General features: G+C 45.7%; 1 protein-coding gene across 1 annotated transcript; it reads right to left on the bottom strand.

Annotated features, from left to right (window-relative positions):
• Window positions 1–608: 608 nt before the first annotated feature.
• On the bottom strand, window positions 609–17414 carry LOC147691859 (zinc finger BED domain-containing protein 6-like). The gene is made up of 5 exons (XM_086936693.1): window positions 13759–17414; window positions 13355–13451; window positions 12967–13064; window positions 12580–12677; window positions 609–782 (listed from the first exon to the last, which is right to left on the bottom strand). The coding sequence occupies exon 1, from the start codon at window positions 17143–17145 to the stop codon at window positions 15043–15045; it is 2103 nt and encodes a 700-aa protein (XP_086792819.1). The 5' UTR covers window positions 17146–17414; the 3' UTR covers window positions 609–782; window positions 12580–12677; window positions 12967–13064; window positions 13355–13451; window positions 13759–15042.
• Between the last annotated feature and the right edge of the window lie 433 nt (window positions 17415–17847).

Below are 17847 nucleotides of genomic sequence, written 5' to 3'. Positions count from 1 at the left end.
CACGCCTGCGCCGCAGTACCCTGAGGGTGTCCCGCCTTCAGCAGGAGCTCCACCACTTTAGCAACGTGTTGGAGGGGCTCCGCTTAGAGCACGCCTTGCTCCGCGAGGAGTATGATGCCCTGGCCCAAAAAGTAAACAGCATCCACCCATAGTGTCCCTTGCCCCTTTTTTAGAGACTTTTGGGGGGTGGAAATCGGGAGTTGGGTTTGGGACTTTTAAAGGACAACCGTTGAGGTTAGGGAGGGTCTTGCGGGAGATTATTTTGTTAGGGATATAAATATACTTTTTCAAACTTTATCTGAGCATACCTGTTTTTTACTGCTTTTGAGTCTGGTGGGTGGGGGTTTAACAGTAAGTTTGTTTTCCTGAATAGTCCTAGGACTTTACTAGTACCACTGTCACTCTCTCGCCTCTCCTAATACTCCATTATACTACCTCCAACCAAACGCTTATCTTACCTGTAATTTGTGTTTGAGGGCTGGCTCCACCTGGAATTCACAGTGTCCTAAAGCGTTCTGCAGCAGGACACGGACTCCTCCTTGCAAAAATTACAAAACCTTTCGCTCAGTCACTCTAGTCTGGAGGACCAAAAACCACAGAGTCTATTCAAGTTTAAAAGCTTTATTAAAAGTAAACACATATATTAAAATTAAGTTAGCTGGAAATGGAAAAGTGCTTGGTGCTGAGTTGATGAGTAATGGAACACATTTCTTGTGGTCGAGCCGAGCTTTCACCTGGTTTGAAGTTGATGTTGCTCTTGTCCTTAGAAGTCCAGCTTCTGTCTGTTCAGAGAAAAATGGTGTGTGTTAAAATTAAGCAAGCATTCGTCAATTGTGACAAAAAAGTGCAGCAAGACAACAGCCTTCCCTGGAAGGAGGGACATTTTTACTTTATATTAGACAGTCAATTACTTTTTATGTTGTTTTCACATTTCTTCATTCCTAGACCACAGAGTAAGTTAATTCAAGAGTCCTAGGACTTTACTAGTACCACTGTCACTCTCTCGCCTCTCCTAATACTCCATGATACCACCGCCCATCCAAACGCTTATCTTACTGAGGTAATATAAATTTTATGATCAATTGTGTCCCCTATCTTAGACCCCACCGACTCCGTGTACACGCTACAAGTACATGTATGTTCCCTCCCTTTCAAGCTATAAAGACGCAAATACATTTGCGTCCAACGTTAACATGTCCTCTTTCAGATCCACCATGAATGGGTCAAATAGTCCGTTCCTAAATATGCCATGCCAACGTCTTTATGTAATGAACTTCACACGTTTTCCAGCTCTGGCGAAGTAGGCCCTGAAAATCTGCCATCGAGCCTTCTCCTGCCTTCTGGCTCTGAATCTCAAACCTGGGCTTTGCATCTGTACCCGTGACCTCTGCCTCACTCCCTGTGCGGCTAACGGTGCTTGGCTCAGCCTGTTGCCTGCCAAGACTGTATTCAACCTTCGAATTATCTGCTCCACTCCTCGAAAATACATTCCTGTCTAGTAGTTTTATGTCAACATCCTTCCAGCTGCAGAGCAAAGGGTTTGGCCTCACTGTCTCTATGCAAGTAATTCATGCCTCTGTTTCCATGGTAGGCCCATGCCCTCCCTCGCACCCCTCGCATCTCATGCAGACACGTAGACGCTCATACACGCACTCACAGCCAGTATAGAATAGCCTCTTGTCCGAGAGACCTTTCCCTTCCAGATAATACAGTTCCTTAAACATGAGATATTAGATACGATTTGGGATCAGGTTGATCTGACACCCAGACATCTGTCTCCACATGTAGGGCTAAATGTCAAGTCCCCCTTCACCCCTCAAGTTACACGTACATTACACGTCATATTGCTGCGCGCGCATCTCTGCCATGTGTTTTTGCTGACACTGCCGGATTCACTTCTGGATCCGCCTACTTGTGACATCATGATAAATGACGTTCTTGTTCACGCCCTCATGCACGCCTATTGTAACGCCTTTTTGTATTACGTACATGCACTCTTATCTCTCTTCTCAGCTGTTACGCCTCCTGCATATGCCTTTACTGTAATGCATTGACTATATATATGAATGCCTGTCAATAATGTATTGTCGCATACTTGCATATTCGCATATTACCATTGACTCTGTCAGTCTGTCCCTTCCCGAACCTGCGTGGTGACGGAACGGTATGCCACCTTGGCTCGAGCCAATATGCTAATCACCCAATTCCTTTTAAAGGAATAAAACCCTTTTTGAGAAACCTCAAATATCACGGATTTTGCCTCTTATTTATTATGAGTTATTCTTATTGACTTTACCGCATAGAAATTCAGTACCAGGTAATTAATTTTACCACATAATTGGCGCCCGAATAGGGACCCCTCCCCCCTCTCACCCGCCGGAGGTGCTTTGCAGGCTTAGTCCCCTGCCACAGCCGGACGGAAACTACGCGTACCCGCAGGATTTCCTGTATCTCCCTCAGGCCAACGGAGGTGACTGAGGCCGCGATCGACACCCAGACGAGGCGGTGAGAAGTGCGGAGGATCCCGACCAGAGCCTAGCTGAGAGAGCAAGATCTGAGGTATACGGAGGCCCACCAGGTTCCGAAGTTCCGAAGTATCTGCGTCACAAGTCGAGTCCGAATCCAGTCCGAATCCAGTCGAGTCCAGTCCAGGGTTTCCGAGGCCTTCTGTTTCCGTGCTTCCCGGTGAGTACCGTTGCTGGGGACGCATCTAGACGTGCGCATTAGTTTGTGCCGGTCAAGACAGGTGTGGGTACACAGACCTGGTCTGCACTGTTTTAGACAGTGTATCTGTACTGTTTAGCAGTATATCCAGTCTGCACTGTTGAGCAGTGTATCCAGTATTATGCAGTTAGCTAGTTACATTCTAATTGTTATTATTCATGTCAAAATGTTTTAATGTGTCTCAAAATGTCGTGGTATGAGTGATTGTTCGATCGTCATTATTGTGATTATTGTGTTCATTGTGTTCATATCTGAGTAAAGCATTAAGTAGCCAGATTTTAAGATGCCGTTGTTCTCCAAATTAAGACAGATAAAGACTAGAAAAGGGGTACTCGAGGAAGCTGTTCCCATCCCACCTAGGGACACTCCAGGGTACTTTATGTACCACAAGCACGGCCTAGATGCCGTTTTATTTCTCGATTTATGGGTGGACTACACTAAAGATCTAGCAGAGAATCAGAGATGGCCCGCTGCAGGGACATGGGATTCAGAGTGTATCATAAGAGTAGAAGAGGCATTACGAAAAAAGAAAGCCAGACAGTCACAGAAAGATGCCATCGAATTATGGCGTAAAGAATCACATAGGCGTACAGAAAAAGCACTTAGAAAAGAAGAGAAAAGGAAAGAGGATCCAGACAAGGCCCAAGAAAACGTATTAGTTGAGGAAGGTATCCGAGTAAAAATAGAACAAGTAGACAGACAACTGAACACCCTTAGGAATGGTATGTATCCTCTCCTGGCCGAAGGTTTACCTAAGGCCACTCCGGAAGTACCAAAAGATCTACCCCCTCCCATGCTCCCGACCAAAATGCATCCCAAAACCGCGAAGGACATTTTCCTTTCTTCCTATCTAGATGATGTGGCACCCGCATATGCTAATGCCGCACCGCTGCATACACCTCCTCTTGGCGGCGCTCGACCCCGAGACAATCAGCTCCTACCCCCGCGACAAGCTACTCCTCCACCTCTTCCTCCCGTTCCGAATGTCCCTCCTGGTCTTCCTCCTGTTCTTCCGACTCTTCCCGCACCCATTCCTCCCACTTTACATCCGAACAACCCTTTCGGAGGCAGTGCCTCAGGAGGCGCGTCCGGAGGAGCGATAGGTTTCCAGACACCTCCACAGGTACATAGATTGACTTACAGGGATCTAGCACAACAGCGTACACCTCGATCAGCCGATTTCGATATAATGAAAGACCGTCTCGGGGATTGTAGATATGATCCAGTACCCGGTAGAAATGATGACAGACTAATACTAGCATCAGTACGACTAAGGCGGGTCACCAACTTTTTGTTGACCCTACCCGGAATGGTGGAACATCTAGACAGAATATATCGTTTTGTCCAAACAGGGCAGGGACCTGAAAGTATTAAGGAAGCCATGGCTCACCAGAAAGTTGACATTCAAGCCAAGATATTACGGTTTTTTATAAACTGCTTAATAAGAGAACAAGACAGGCCGGGGATGGACCCGGAGGAAATGAAAGCACTTCATAGATGGGGCCAGAATATAGCAGACGGGAACCATGATAAACAGAATAGTATAAAAAACATGTATCAGAGAATTAGAAGTGAAGTAATAAAAATACATGGAACAAGACCGATAGAACCAGAAAACGAATCAGACAAGTTTGAGTCCTCAGAGGAGGAGCCATCAGAAGAAGCTACAGGACAAACACAATTACCGATTAGAGAAACGATAGCGTATGTAGGTAAGGGACGACCCTTTAATAATTCAATGCGCCCAGTGCGTCCAGAAAGTAAAAGAATTTTTCAAGAAGCCATGTGTAATCCAAGAACTCCTGAACACTTATTTCAAGCTACTGATAACAGACTTCGAGAACGAATGGGGTACCATGTACTAGATTCTATGGACGAACAAGAATTAGCGAGGTCAGCAGTACAATGGGCTGACAGTCCCGAGAAATATAGTGATGATGCGTTAGCACACACATTTTTGAACATGACACCAAGTGAACAGCGTTTAGCTGGTACATACATGATACAGCACCTACTTCTATTATATAGAAGCCAACATTCCGATCCCGGCCCCCTACCTGATATATTAGCAGAACTACTCATGAATAAATGGAGAGGTCTAGGTACCGATCTAATTAAAGTAATTCTGGAACAGAGGCACAGATATAGTGCCTTCCTATGTCCACAATCTGATTCAGCACACTCCATGGAAAGAAAAATGTATTACCTGGATAGACAGAATCCGTTGCGAGAAGTGCACCCAGTTCAGAATGCCGACAATACACTTAGACGTGTGTTTGTGTTCACACCCATAACCAAAATAGAATTATTGGAAATGAAGAAACTAGTACCTAGCCATGATAAAGATCCTGCAGGTTTTCACCGTGAATTAAAAGACATGTTACTCATGGGTGACTATACTTATCCCGACATTATGAAGATATTGAAAGTACTGCTGCCTCCTGGTATTTATGAGAAACTTAAGGAAAAAGAATGGGAAGTGGGAAATGCAAAGATTGATTGGACTGCATTAGAAAACGAAGAAAATACTAGAATTCCAGGCCAAGGGCTCGGGGATAAGGTTAAAGCATTACCAGGATTGTTAGTACAAGTGTTGCCACGTTTATTAAGTACGAAAAAGGAAGATTGGGGTGCAATTTCAGCTTGTAAACAGAAACCCGATGAAGACACTAGTGATTTTTATACTCGATTTGAGAAATGTTTTGGTATTAATAGCGGCCTGAAACCAAGTAGCGAGTCCTATCCACACCTTTTTGTAACAAAATTAGTTGAGAATTCACTGCCCCAGGTTAAGAACAGAGTACTGAAAGTCGAAAGCACCTGGCAAGCTAACACCCCTTCACAAATGTTACAAATGTTACAGTACCACCAGAATAGAATTAGAGAAGAACAAGAACATGAACAAAGACGTATGAAAGACACGAAAATGAAAATGTTAGTTGCCCAGTCAGTTCCTGCTGATGGTCACAAAAGGGTGCAACCCAGCCTAGTAATTCGACGGCTCCTGTTAAAGGGACATGTAACTATTGCAAACAGCCAGGTCATTATGTAAACGATTGCGCAGTTCTGAAACACAACATCTCCACGGGTAAGACCAAAGAGAGACCGCGCGTACCTAGACAAGATCAGGCCCAGCAACAAGTACCACAGAATATACAACATATTCCGCCTATGCCAGCTTCATCACAAACTGTAGCAGTGCCACAACAACAGCCTATTACTGCAACACAGAACACAACACAACAGATGTACCAGTACGCACAGAATGACTACCCTGATTATCAGCGGTACACATGAAACAGCCTAGAGAGGGAGTTTGGCTTGCCCCTTATTGAAGTTCCTGTAGATCAAGAGGGTCCTTATGTGCACAGTCAAGTGTTAGGAAAAGACAGAAAGTTTTTAATTGACACAGGGGCAAGCAGGACCACAATCAGCCACAACGAGGTTCCAGGGGCACCCCTCTCAGGCTCCCAGAATGTTTCCCTTGGATTTTCCGGAAAGCCTATTATTAATGAAGTATCACAGCCACTTCCCCTTGCAGTTGGTCCTTTGACACGGACTACAGATGTATTGCTTACAAAAGCATGTCCAGAAAACTTATTAGGAATAAAAACACTGAAAGCTCTAGGAGCTATAATATGCTGTTCTCCGGAAGGAGTACGATTATTCTTGCGAGATTTCAAAGGCCATTATGTATTAAGAGACATGGATCCCCGGTTACAGAGTGTACCTGCACACTTGTGGGCGAATGGCCCCACTGATGTAGGTTGTATGCACATTACACCATATCGAGTCACACTCAAAGCAGGAGTGGTATTACCACGCATTCGACAATACAAGTTACCTCCAGATGCTGTAGTGGCTTTACTGAGAATAATTGACGAGCTCATTGCACAAGGAGTGGTCGTGGAAACCGACTCCAATGTATGTAATTCTCCTATCATCCCAGTTCTTAAACGTACTGATCCAAATGCACCACCTGTTTATCGATTAGTTATTGATCTGCGCGAATTGAATAAATGCATTATACCACAGTATCCTGTGGTTCCAGATATCTCGTCATTACTGACAGCTATTGATTCAGAAGCGACGTTCTTTACTGTAATTGACCTCAAGAACGCCTTCTTTAGCGTCCCAATTGATCCAGAAAGCCAATACTTGTTCGGATTCAGTTTAAATGGACGAAGTTTCAAATTTTCACGCGCACCTCAAGGATTCACAGAAAGCCCCAGCATCTATAGCCAAGCACTGAAAAGACAACTTGATAGTATCCATATGCCTGTTAACACCGCCCTACTCCAGTATGTCGATGATCTGCTGATCACCGCACGAAACGAACCCGAATGTGAAAAAGCATCACTGACGGTTTTAAATTTCCTGGCTGACAAGGGGCACAAGGTTTCCCCTTCAAAGCTACAATTCTGTGTTCAGCAAGTTGTGTACCTGGGTCACTTGCTGTCCAAAGTGGGGAGACAGCTCACTCCAGATCGCATTCAGTTAATTGTAAACATGTCACCACCGAAAACACAAAAGGAGGTACGGGCTTTCATAGGCCTCACCTCGTACTGTAGACAATGGATTCCCCAATATGCATTTCTAGCAAAACCACTCATCCAGTTGACAACTCAGGAGGCAGCGACATCGACTGTCCTCCCTTGGACTCAGGAACATACACAAGCTTTTGACAGCTTAAAGAAAGCCTTATGCCAAGCACCAGTTTTAGCAACACCATGTTACAGTAAGCCCTTTACACTTTTTGTTACAGAACGTGAAGGTACTGTCTTGTCAGTCCTCACTCAGGAACAAGCAGGTTCACACAAACCATGTGCTTACTTTTCTAGCACATTAGATCCAGTAGCCCAAGCGTTACCTGCATGTCTGAAATCAGTCGCAGCGACAGCTCTAGCGATCAGACAGAGCGATTCCATAGTATTAGGACATCAATTAACAGTACAAGTTCCACATGCCGTGGAAGTTCTTTTAAACCGTACCCAGACCCAACACTTGACCATAGCAAGACTGACAGGTTATGAATTGACATTGTTTCAACCACACATAGAAATCAGACGCTGTAGCACATTGAATCCTGCCACACTTTTGCCATTAAGTGGTGTAGACCCACTAAAACATGATTGTATCGAAGTCATCACTATTACGACAAAACCCAGACAAGATTTGACAGATGTCCCATTACCAGACCCAGACCTGACACTTTATGTGGATGGTTCATGTATGAGAACAGGTACAGGAGAATTAGTGGCAGCTTACGCAGTCACAACAGACACCGAAGTTATAGAAACAAATTGTATCGACACCCTGTCAGCTCAAGCAGCAGAGCTCATCGCTCTGACACAAGCCTGTATTCAAGCCAAAAATAAGAGAGTTAACATATACACTGATTCACGTTATGCATTCGGAGTCGTTCACGATTTCGGAGTTCTCTGGCGAGAGAGAGGTTACTTGACTTCTCACGGTGCCAACATTCAACACGGTCCCCTCATTCAAGCCTTGTTAGATGCAATACATCTACCTACTGCGATATCTATTATGAAGTGTAAGGCACATACAAAGGTTACCGACACGATCTCCCAGGGTAATGACCTGGCAGACCGAACAGCTAAGCAAACTGCCCAGAATCGAATGCATGCAACTGACTTGACAAAGACAATAGTTCCGACACCATCACACTGCATGACAGTCAAGGATCCCGCACATGATGTAATCGACATACAGACACATGCCACACCAGATGAAATAAAGAAGTGGACTGAACTAGGAGGGATCCAAACAGATCAGGGATGGATGACGAAGGGAAAATCTATATGGTTTCTCCCCGATTCTATGGTTCAAGTCATCATTAATACTATACATAGTCCAGCACACCTAGGAGAAAAGGCAATGCTAGACAGCATTCAACACATATGGTACAATAAGAACTTACGAGCAGCAGCGAAACAAAAAGTGCGTACTTGCATGATTTGTTGTCAGTTCAATCCAGGTAAAAGCATCCCTGTAGAGAAAGGTGGATTTCAGCCTCCCGATCACCCTTTTGAAGTCCTCCAGATGGATTATATCCAGATGGAACGTTGCCGAGGATTTAAGTATGTCCTCGTAGTCGTATGTGCACTTTCCCGATGGACAGAAGCATACCCGGTCCCAGATTATACTGCTCCGACCACAGCCAAGCAACTGGTTCGCGAGTTCTTCCCACGGTATGGTTTGCCCCGTATCGTGTACTCAGATAACGGTCAGCCATTCTCATCCGAGCTTGTGAAACACATAACACTCCTGTTAGGGTATCAGTGGAAGTTCCACTGTGTCCGGCATCCCGAGGCAGCAGGTCTCGTGGAGCGTCATAATCAAACTCTAAAGATCCGACTTTCCAAAATATGTAGAGAGAAAGGCGTTGACTGGATAGTAGCCTTACCAGTTGCCCTCTTCTATATGAGGATGGTTGCGCATTCTCGAACCGGGCTATCCCCGTATGAAGTGGTCTTCGGTAGGCCACCAAATATGTGGGGGACGCCTATACCTCGTAAAATCACAGATGTTGATTGTGTTATGCTGACAGATTACCTTGCCTCCTTGATGTCTGCACTACAATCTTGTCGTTCACAGGTAGCTGCAGCCTTTCCCGACAACACCGAGGTGAAGCCCCACGAGGTGGTCCCGGGGGATTTTGTCTTCGTGCGCAACTTCGATCGGAGAAGTCCACTGGAGCCCCGCTGGCAAACCCCGAAGTTGGTTCTTCTGACAACAAGGACGGCTGTTAAATTGGAGGGCAGAAAAGGGTGGCTGCACTCGAGCCACATCAAGAAATTCCACGGACTTCCTTCGGACTTGGACTCTAAGCCCTGCCCTCCTCCACAAACTGACTCAAAACTCCCCCTGGTTGAGAAAACCGCCTCCGAAGAATATAGACTAAAGCTACGGTCTAGCAAGTCAGACAGTTTAATTGTTTAAGTCCTCCCCTAGGTGAATCGGTTAAATTAGTTTCTGACATGTATCCCCTAGACCGAGATAGAGAGAGAGATAGACAGAGACAACTCAAGAAACGTGCATATTGTAAATCACTTCGTAGTCACTGTATAGTGACATTATTAATTATGTTTTTCCTAAGCCTTCTTGTTATTGCTGCAAGTATATTATTACACGTGTATTACCCTATTTTCAAGCGTGCACAATCTGTTTACAATGTCACTGCCGAACATTCTTTTAGCGAGTTACCTCCACATGAACTTTCTTACAGACTTGCGCTGCGCAACAACACATTCATTAGTATGTTACATCACTCCCATCAGACTAACAATGCTACAAACTGTTGGATATGTGGCCGACTCCCTCCCTACCAGAAATACAAGGGAGTTCTGCCCCTTTTTCCGTACCCGTTCACTCACAATGGCTCCTGTGGGGCATGGTTTAGATTGATTAATTCCTTAGATTCTGACATTGCGGTTTACAATGGGAATTGGGTTTGGGGAAACCTGAACTCAGTTCTACTTAAAGTCTGTTACCCTGACAAGAAGGGACTTCCTACTAGAACAGGAACTGATCTAGAAAATGAAGTATATGGATTAGGTAATTACACAATTAACCTCATGATTCTTACTGTTGAATCCGAAGCTGCACCAGTATTACCTGCTATGTCAGTGTTACCAGTCAAAGGTGAATTATGTATCAGAAAGAATGGTTCTATACACTTAGGTCATAGTAAATGTACTACTGTGATCGAATTCAGTGATCAAGGCAAATCCACGTTTAGAGCTACACGTCATTCCTACTTTGTTTGTGGCCATACCGCATACATACGTTTGCCTCCAGATTGGGATGGTACCTGTTACATTGCATTCCTTCTGCCACCTGTTTTCCTAGCTCCTCCTGATTATCACAGAAATACCAATCTAGTAAACCATAGACTCCGAAGAGACCTCCCGATTGTCGACTACACTGAAACGGCATGGGAGCAATACACAGACTTCAATAAAGGTTTCTTCCCCTACTTAGGTGCTGTTTTCAATAGTAAACTGATACGCAAATTAACTAGAACCCTTGAAGCAGTAGTGAATGAAACTACCTCCGCTTTAGGCAACTTAACAGAGGAGCAGTCCGCCATGCGGGTTGTTGTTCTTCAAAATCGTCTCGTCATTGACGTCATCCTAGCTGATAGGGGTGGAGCCTGTAAGGTCATCGGGTCAAGTTGCTGTGTTTTCATTCCAGAAAACGCGCCAACGGTATATAAAGCTATAACACGTCTCCATAAAATTGCAAGTCTGATACATCAGAATCCAGGCACCTGGACTTGGTCCGGTTGGTTCTGGACTACGTTGACCGCTTGGGGATGGAAGATCCTATCCTTCCTAGGCATTGGCCTTCTCATAGTATTCAGTTGCTGCCTATGTTTACAATGTGGACCAGCGATTTGCGGCTTGTGCGCCACATCATGTATTCCGCATTCAAATTCCCATTCAAAACGTCAAAAGAAGAAAGAAGAGCAAATGATGTTACATGAACAGATTGATCGATTCATGCAAATCGATATATCATGAAGGGTCCGTAGGGGACAAGGAGGGAATGAGGTAATATAAATTTTATGATCAATTGTGTCCCCTATCTTAGACCCCACCGACTCCGTGTACACGCTACAAGTACATGTATGTTCCCTCCCTTTCAAGCTATAAAGACGCAAATACATTTGCGTCCAACGTTAACATGTCCTCTTTCAGATCCACCATGAATGGGTCAAATAGTCCGTTCCTAAATATGCCATGCCAACGTCTTTATGTAATGAACTTCACACGTTTTCCAGCTCTGGCGAAGTAGGCCCTGAAAATCTGCCATCGAGCCTTCTCCTGCCTTCTGGCTCTGAATCTCAAACCTGGGCTTTGCATCTGTACCCGTGACCTCTGCCTCACTCCCTGTGCGGCTAACGGTGCTTGGCTCAGCCTGTTGCCTGCCAAGACTGTATTCAACCTTCGAATTATCTGCTCCACTCCTCGAAAATACATTCCTGTCTAGTAGTTTTATGTCAACATCCTTCCAGCTGCAGAGCAAAGGGTTTGGCCTCACTGTCTCTATGCAAGTAATTCATGCCTCTGTTTCCATGGTAGGCCCATGCCCTCCCTCGCACCCCTCGCATCTCATGCAGACACGTAGACGCTCATACACGCACTCACAGCCAGTATAGAATAGCCTCTTGTCCGAGAGACCTTTCCCTTCCAGATAATACAGTTCCTTAAACATGAGATATTAGATACGATTTGGGATTAGGTTGATCTGACACCCAGACATCTGTCTCCACATGTAGGGCTAAATGTCAAGTCCCCCTTCACCCCTCAAGTTACACGTACATTACACGTCATACTGCTGCGCGCGCATCTCTGCCATGTGTTTTTGCTGACACTGCCGGATTCACTTCTGGATCCGCCTACTTGTGACATCATGATAAATGACGTTCTTGTTCACGCCCTCATGCACGCCTATTGTAACGCCTTTTTGTATTACGTACATGCACTCTTATCTCTCTTCTCAGCTGTTACGCCTCCTGCATATGCCTTTACTGTAATGCATTGACTATATATATGAATGCCTGTCAATAATGTATTGTCGCGTACTTGCATATTCGCATATTACCATTGACTCTGTCAGTCTGTCCCTTCCCGAACCTGCGTGGTGACGGAACGGTATGCCACCTTGGCTCGAGCCAATATGCTAATCACCCAATTCCTTTTAAAGGAATAAAACCCTTTTTGAGAAACCTCAAATATCACGGATTTTGCCTCTTATTTATTATGAGTTATTCTTATTGACTTTACCGCATAGAAATTCAGTACCAGGTAATTAATTTTACCACATTACCTTTAATTTGTGTTTGAGGGCTGGCTCCACCTGGAATTCACAGTGTCCTAAAGCGTTCTGCAGCAGGGCCCCAACTGGAGTTTCCCGGCGTGGATTTTCTGCAAAACAAAAGCAATCAACATTAGAAATGTGGCAGCGGTGCTCACAGACCCCAAAAGAAAACCCACACCCAAAAACCTAGAAGCCCCACAGACAGCAACCGTATGACAGGCAAGCAAGCAATAACGCCTAAACGTTCACGTGTAATTGGCCAAATGTTTTCCAAAGTAAATGCCTGTCACAGAGTAAGTTAATTCAAGAGTCCTAGGACTTTACTAGTACCACTGTCACTCTCTCGCCTCTCCTAATACTCCATGATACCACCTCCCATCCAAACGCTTATCTTACCTTTAATTTGTGTTTGAGGGCTGGCTCCACCTGGAATTCACAGTGTCCTAAAGCGTTCTGCAGCAGGGCCCCAACTGGAGTTTCCCGGCGTGGATTTTCTGCAAAACAAAAGCAATCAACATTAGAAATGTGGCAGCGGTGCTCACAGACCCCAAAAGAAAACCCACACCCAAAAACCTAGAAGCCCCACAGACAGCAACCGTATGACAGGCAAGCGAGCAATAACGCCTAAACGTTCACGTGTAATTGGCCAAATGTTTTCAAAAGTAAATGCCTGTCACAGAGTAAGTTAATTCAAGAGTCCTAGGACTTTACTAGTACCACTGTCACTCTCTCGCCTCTCCTAATACTCCATGATACCACCTCCCATCCAAACGCTTATCTTAACTTTAATTTGTGTTTGAGGGCTGGCTCCACCTGGAATTCACAGTGTCCTAAAGCGTTCTGCAGCAGGGCCCCAACTGGAGTTTCCCGGCGTGGATTTTCTGCAAAACAAAAGCAATCAACATTAGAAATGTGGCAGCGGTGCTCACAGACCCCAAAAGAAAACCCACACCCAAAAACCTAGAAGCCCCACAGACAGCAACCCTATGACAGGCAAGCGAGCAATAACGCCTAAACGTTTTCACCATGTCCTCCTAACCAATTTCATCCCTTAATAGACCTTGCCAGCAATGGCCCAGCCAAGACCCGTAAACCCAGGCGCAAACAAGTTTGACACCCCCAAACAGCCAAAAAGCAAATCTGGGAAAAAAGCCACACTTAGCAAAATGTATTTAAATGAGGACTCACTACTTCCAGTCCCTCTTTAGGTGACTCGTCAACGTAAGTTTCTTCATTGTGCGGAATCCAGGCATCAGCATTAAGGGAAATGGATAGGGTGAGTCTGGACTGGAGGAGGAGGATAGACGACCAGGACTGAGTTCTTGTCAAATTGTGAACCTGAGGAATGCTGCGGCATCAAAATCAAGACAGTTCTGCTGATGGGCTTTTTGTTGTGATTGGGTGATTTCAGTTTTGTTGTGAATGTGATCAAGCACTTGCTAAACAAAGAAAGACAGACACACAGGAATAAAAGTGAATAAGGACGAAAAATAAAGTTAGTGATTCATTGACTCATTTTCAGAACTCGCTGTCAGGGAAGCAGAACTCGTCCTCGAACTCTGCAAATTGAGTCGGTAGTACTTCTGGTAACTGAGGAAAACTTCCCTCAGGTAGGTCGGTGTCCTCTTCTTCCTGCGTGCATTCTCGTACTTTGTAATCTGGTGGTATGAAGTGCTGGTTCATCTTTATCATGGTGAGCCGCTCCACATTTGCGGGCAAGAGGCGGGACCTTTTGGAAGTCACAATGCCACCAGCAGAACTAAAAACACGTTCTGAAGACACGCTTGCGAGTGGGCAAGACAAGTAATTGATAGCCAGGTTGGTGAGCTCTCGCCATATCTTTCTTTTCCCATGCCAATACGCCAATGGGTCCTAAGTAATATTGACCGCTGTTGAGTCATCCAAATAGGCCTGCACCATTGAAACAATGTTCTCCCGGATTCCTGTACTTTGCACTTCTGTGTCCTTTCTGGGACAAGGAAACCCTAGCTGACTTAGCCAATCCTCTTCAGACATATGGCCTGGGCCTGGTGCAGATGATACGGTTGCTGGTGTGGTTAACGGCTCAGAGGAAAAGTCACTCACTTCTGCCACAGGCACAGATGCAGGAGTGCTTTTTTGGGACGCCTGATGGCCTGCTGATTCACTAGTAGTACTGTCTTCTCCTACAGTTTCCTTCCGCTCTCTTTCAAAACGAATGGCTGACTGAGCTAGCCAACCTTTGTACTCTGTAACATCTGATGTTTCAAAAGGAATTAATACTTTGCCAAACAATGGCTTTTTGTAACGTGGATCCAGAATAGTAGCACAAATGTAGTGCGGTTGTTTCTTGATATTTACAAGCCGTTCATTGCTAACTAGGCGTTGTAATAATCTCTGCGCCAACTCATATGCTTCATTCGTTCCAGCATCCTTTAATTTTGAAGACACCGCCTTGACTTGGTGCTCGAGCTTCAGCAACAATGGGATAGCTTATCCCAAATTACAGTCCTCCCTGCTGACTTCACGCGTGAAGACCTCAAAAGGACGAAGCATGTCTGTCAGGCTTTTAACTAGCTGCCATTGCTCCACCGCTAGCATCATTTCTGTCATAGCACCACCCAGGTTGTAGACATACTCATTGACTACTGGAAACAGCTCATGCAGACGCTCAAGCATGTAGAAGGTTGAGTTCCAACGTGTTGCCACCTCCTGGATAAGTGCTTTCACTGGCATTCTACGTTCATTTTGCTTGCGCCTCAGCTCCTTCCGGGCCTTAAAAGAATGGTTGAAATGTGTGCATATTCTTCTGCAGATGGTCAGTATTTTATCAACTGCAAGTTCTTTTTTCAAGAAATTTTGCACGACCAGGTTTATACAGTGCGCCAAACACGCCACTTTGAAATAGTCACCGTCCTCCATGGCCTTAACTACATTGCTGCCATTATCAGTGGCAACATAACCAACCTTGCATTTTCTTGGGGGCAGCCATTGCGAGACCTTTTTGTTAAAGTCATCCAAAATGTTGTCTGCAGTATGACTTTTCTCCAAGCCAAACATGGCTAATGTTGCATGTTTACGAGCACCCTTAAAAATCTCGACCAAGTCACCACCTGCATTTATCTGTTTTGCAACCCCTGAAAAAGAGACCCAGTGTGCAGTGATGCACATGTAATCATTGGCTGCGCAACTGGTCCACATGTCTGTTGTCAGGTGTATAGTGTGAACAGCACTCTTCTGCAAAGCTTCCCCAATCAACTCAAGCACCTCTTTATGTAGTGCTGGAACAGCAACCCTGGCAAAATAGAACCGGCTAGGAACCTTCCATTTAGGGGCCAGTGTTGCCACGAGTTCAACAAAACCCACACCTTCGACAAACAAAAAAGGGAGAAGGTCCACCGCTAGCATTTTAGCCAGCTTAGTGTTATACAGGCGAACAATTGGGTGATTGCGTTGAAATGGCGCATCTGAGGAGAACATGGCTGTAATGGTGCGCTGGAGAAATTTACTGGATGATGCTGATGACTTCTTCGACCCAGTTGTGCTCAGTGTTGACATTTTCCGCATTGGTGTGTCTCCCAGACTCTCAGTGTGCCTCCTATGTGTTGCGGAGGGTGTGGTGCTGCCAGGGGTACTGGGTGCAACCGGACAAATGTCTGACGCTTCTTCTACCTCCCCGTCATCTTCAGATGAAACACCTAGTACGGGTATATTTTGGCCACTTGCCCTTTGGGATTGCTTTCCCTTGATGTTTGCTAGGTGCGCAAACCATTCGACAGCGTGGCTTCTTTTAAGATGACCTATCTGGCCTCCGGTACCATAGTTGGTACCAGTCTTACCACGGCTAACTCTAGTCTTACAAATGGAACAAACGGCTATGTAATCATGCTTTGCATGGACACTAAAAAAGTTCCAAACTGGGGACTGGAAACTTCTGGTTTTGCCGCACGAGATGATACTGCCAATGCCAGATGAAGCAGTGGTGGATGAGCCTTGCAGACATCTACTGGGTTGTGCAATTATTGCAGCAACCCTACTTGAGCGAGTCGAGCTGGATGGAGGTCCCCTCTGGGGAGAAAATATGGGAGCTGTAGGTTTTGTTGAACTTGTTGTACTACTTGACTGCGTTGGTGGTGCTACCAGTGCCACGTCGCCAGGGTCACGCTCAGCATGACGTCGGGATAGGGTATAAATGTCTGTCTGCTGCATGGCCGGTGTGGCTGGAATGACATGTGTGATGACTAGGTCATTGCTGTCATCCTGTTCATCAACATCAGAATGCACCACTTCATCAAGTCCGACGTTCGGATCCATAAGTATGAGCTTTCCGGGGCCCTTCCTTTTAACATTTGATACCTTTCTCAGCTCATGGTGTGCTTCCCTCTCAGACGTCGGTGATGGTTGGCAATCTGGATCCAGATCATCTGATGGAGCAGGGCTTGAAGAGGAACTTCTACACACCCTCCGTGATCTATTCCTTGCTGGGGAGCTGGGAGAAAATGAATCATCAGGAGGAATGGCTTCGTCTTCCTGACATGATACCTCAGCTCCAAAGTCAATTTCCTCCTGTGCCCCTACTTCTGGAAGAACAACCATTGTGGGCACTTGCACCGCTCCATGCGCCGCTACATGGGCCTCTTCACTGACCTCTACTTGCAACTCTCCTTCTCGGCCCTCTCCTTCTCGGCCTTCTCCTTCTCGGCCCTCTCCTTCTCGGCCTTCTCCTTCTCGACCTTCTCCTTCTCTGCCTTCTCCTTCTTGGCCTTCTCCTTCTCGGCCTTCTCCTTCTCAGCCTTCTCCTTCTCAGCCTTCTCCTTCTCGGCCTTCTTCTTCTCGGGCTTCTCCTTCTCGACCTTCTCCTTCTCGGCCAGATCCTTCTCGGCCAGCTCCTTCTCGGCCAGCTCCTTCTCGGCCAGCTCCTTCTCTGCCAGCTCCTTCTCGGACAGCTCCTTCTCAGACAGCTCCTTCTCGGACAGCTCCTTCTCGGACAGCTCCTTGCGCATGTACTTGTGCTTGTACTAGTAGCCCATGCAGTTGTTGTTGCGGCTTTGGTTGTTGAATAGTACTTGTGAGATGAGTTACAACCTGTGTTGATTGTGTGCTGCTACTTTCTTGAAATGAGCCAACATCACTGGTCGTTGGTGATTGAACCACTAAACAGGCTACCTGTGCAGCACTCATGGTGGACTTTTCTTTTTTCCACAAAAATTTAGTGGTTGAGGCACCAGTCTCCTTGGTAAGTGGTGCCACTTGCTTCTTCTTCTCCTTAGTAGAGACATCTTTCTTGCAAGAGGAGCT

This window comes from Lissotriton vulgaris, chromosome 9 (genome assembly GCF_964263255.1).
Source record: "Lissotriton vulgaris chromosome 9, aLisVul1.2, whole genome shotgun sequence".
Lineage (NCBI taxonomy): Eukaryota > Metazoa > Chordata > Amphibia > Caudata > Salamandridae > Lissotriton > Lissotriton vulgaris.
The sequence above is the reverse complement of the archived record's forward strand: the minus strand, read 5'-3'. Positions and strand labels throughout refer to the sequence as shown.

Excerpts from the sequence above, each read along its gene's own strand:
- LOC147691859 (XM_086936693.1), bottom strand. The coding sequence starts at position 17,145 with ATGGTTGTTCTTCCAGAAGTAGGGGCACAGGAGGAAATTGACTTTGGA.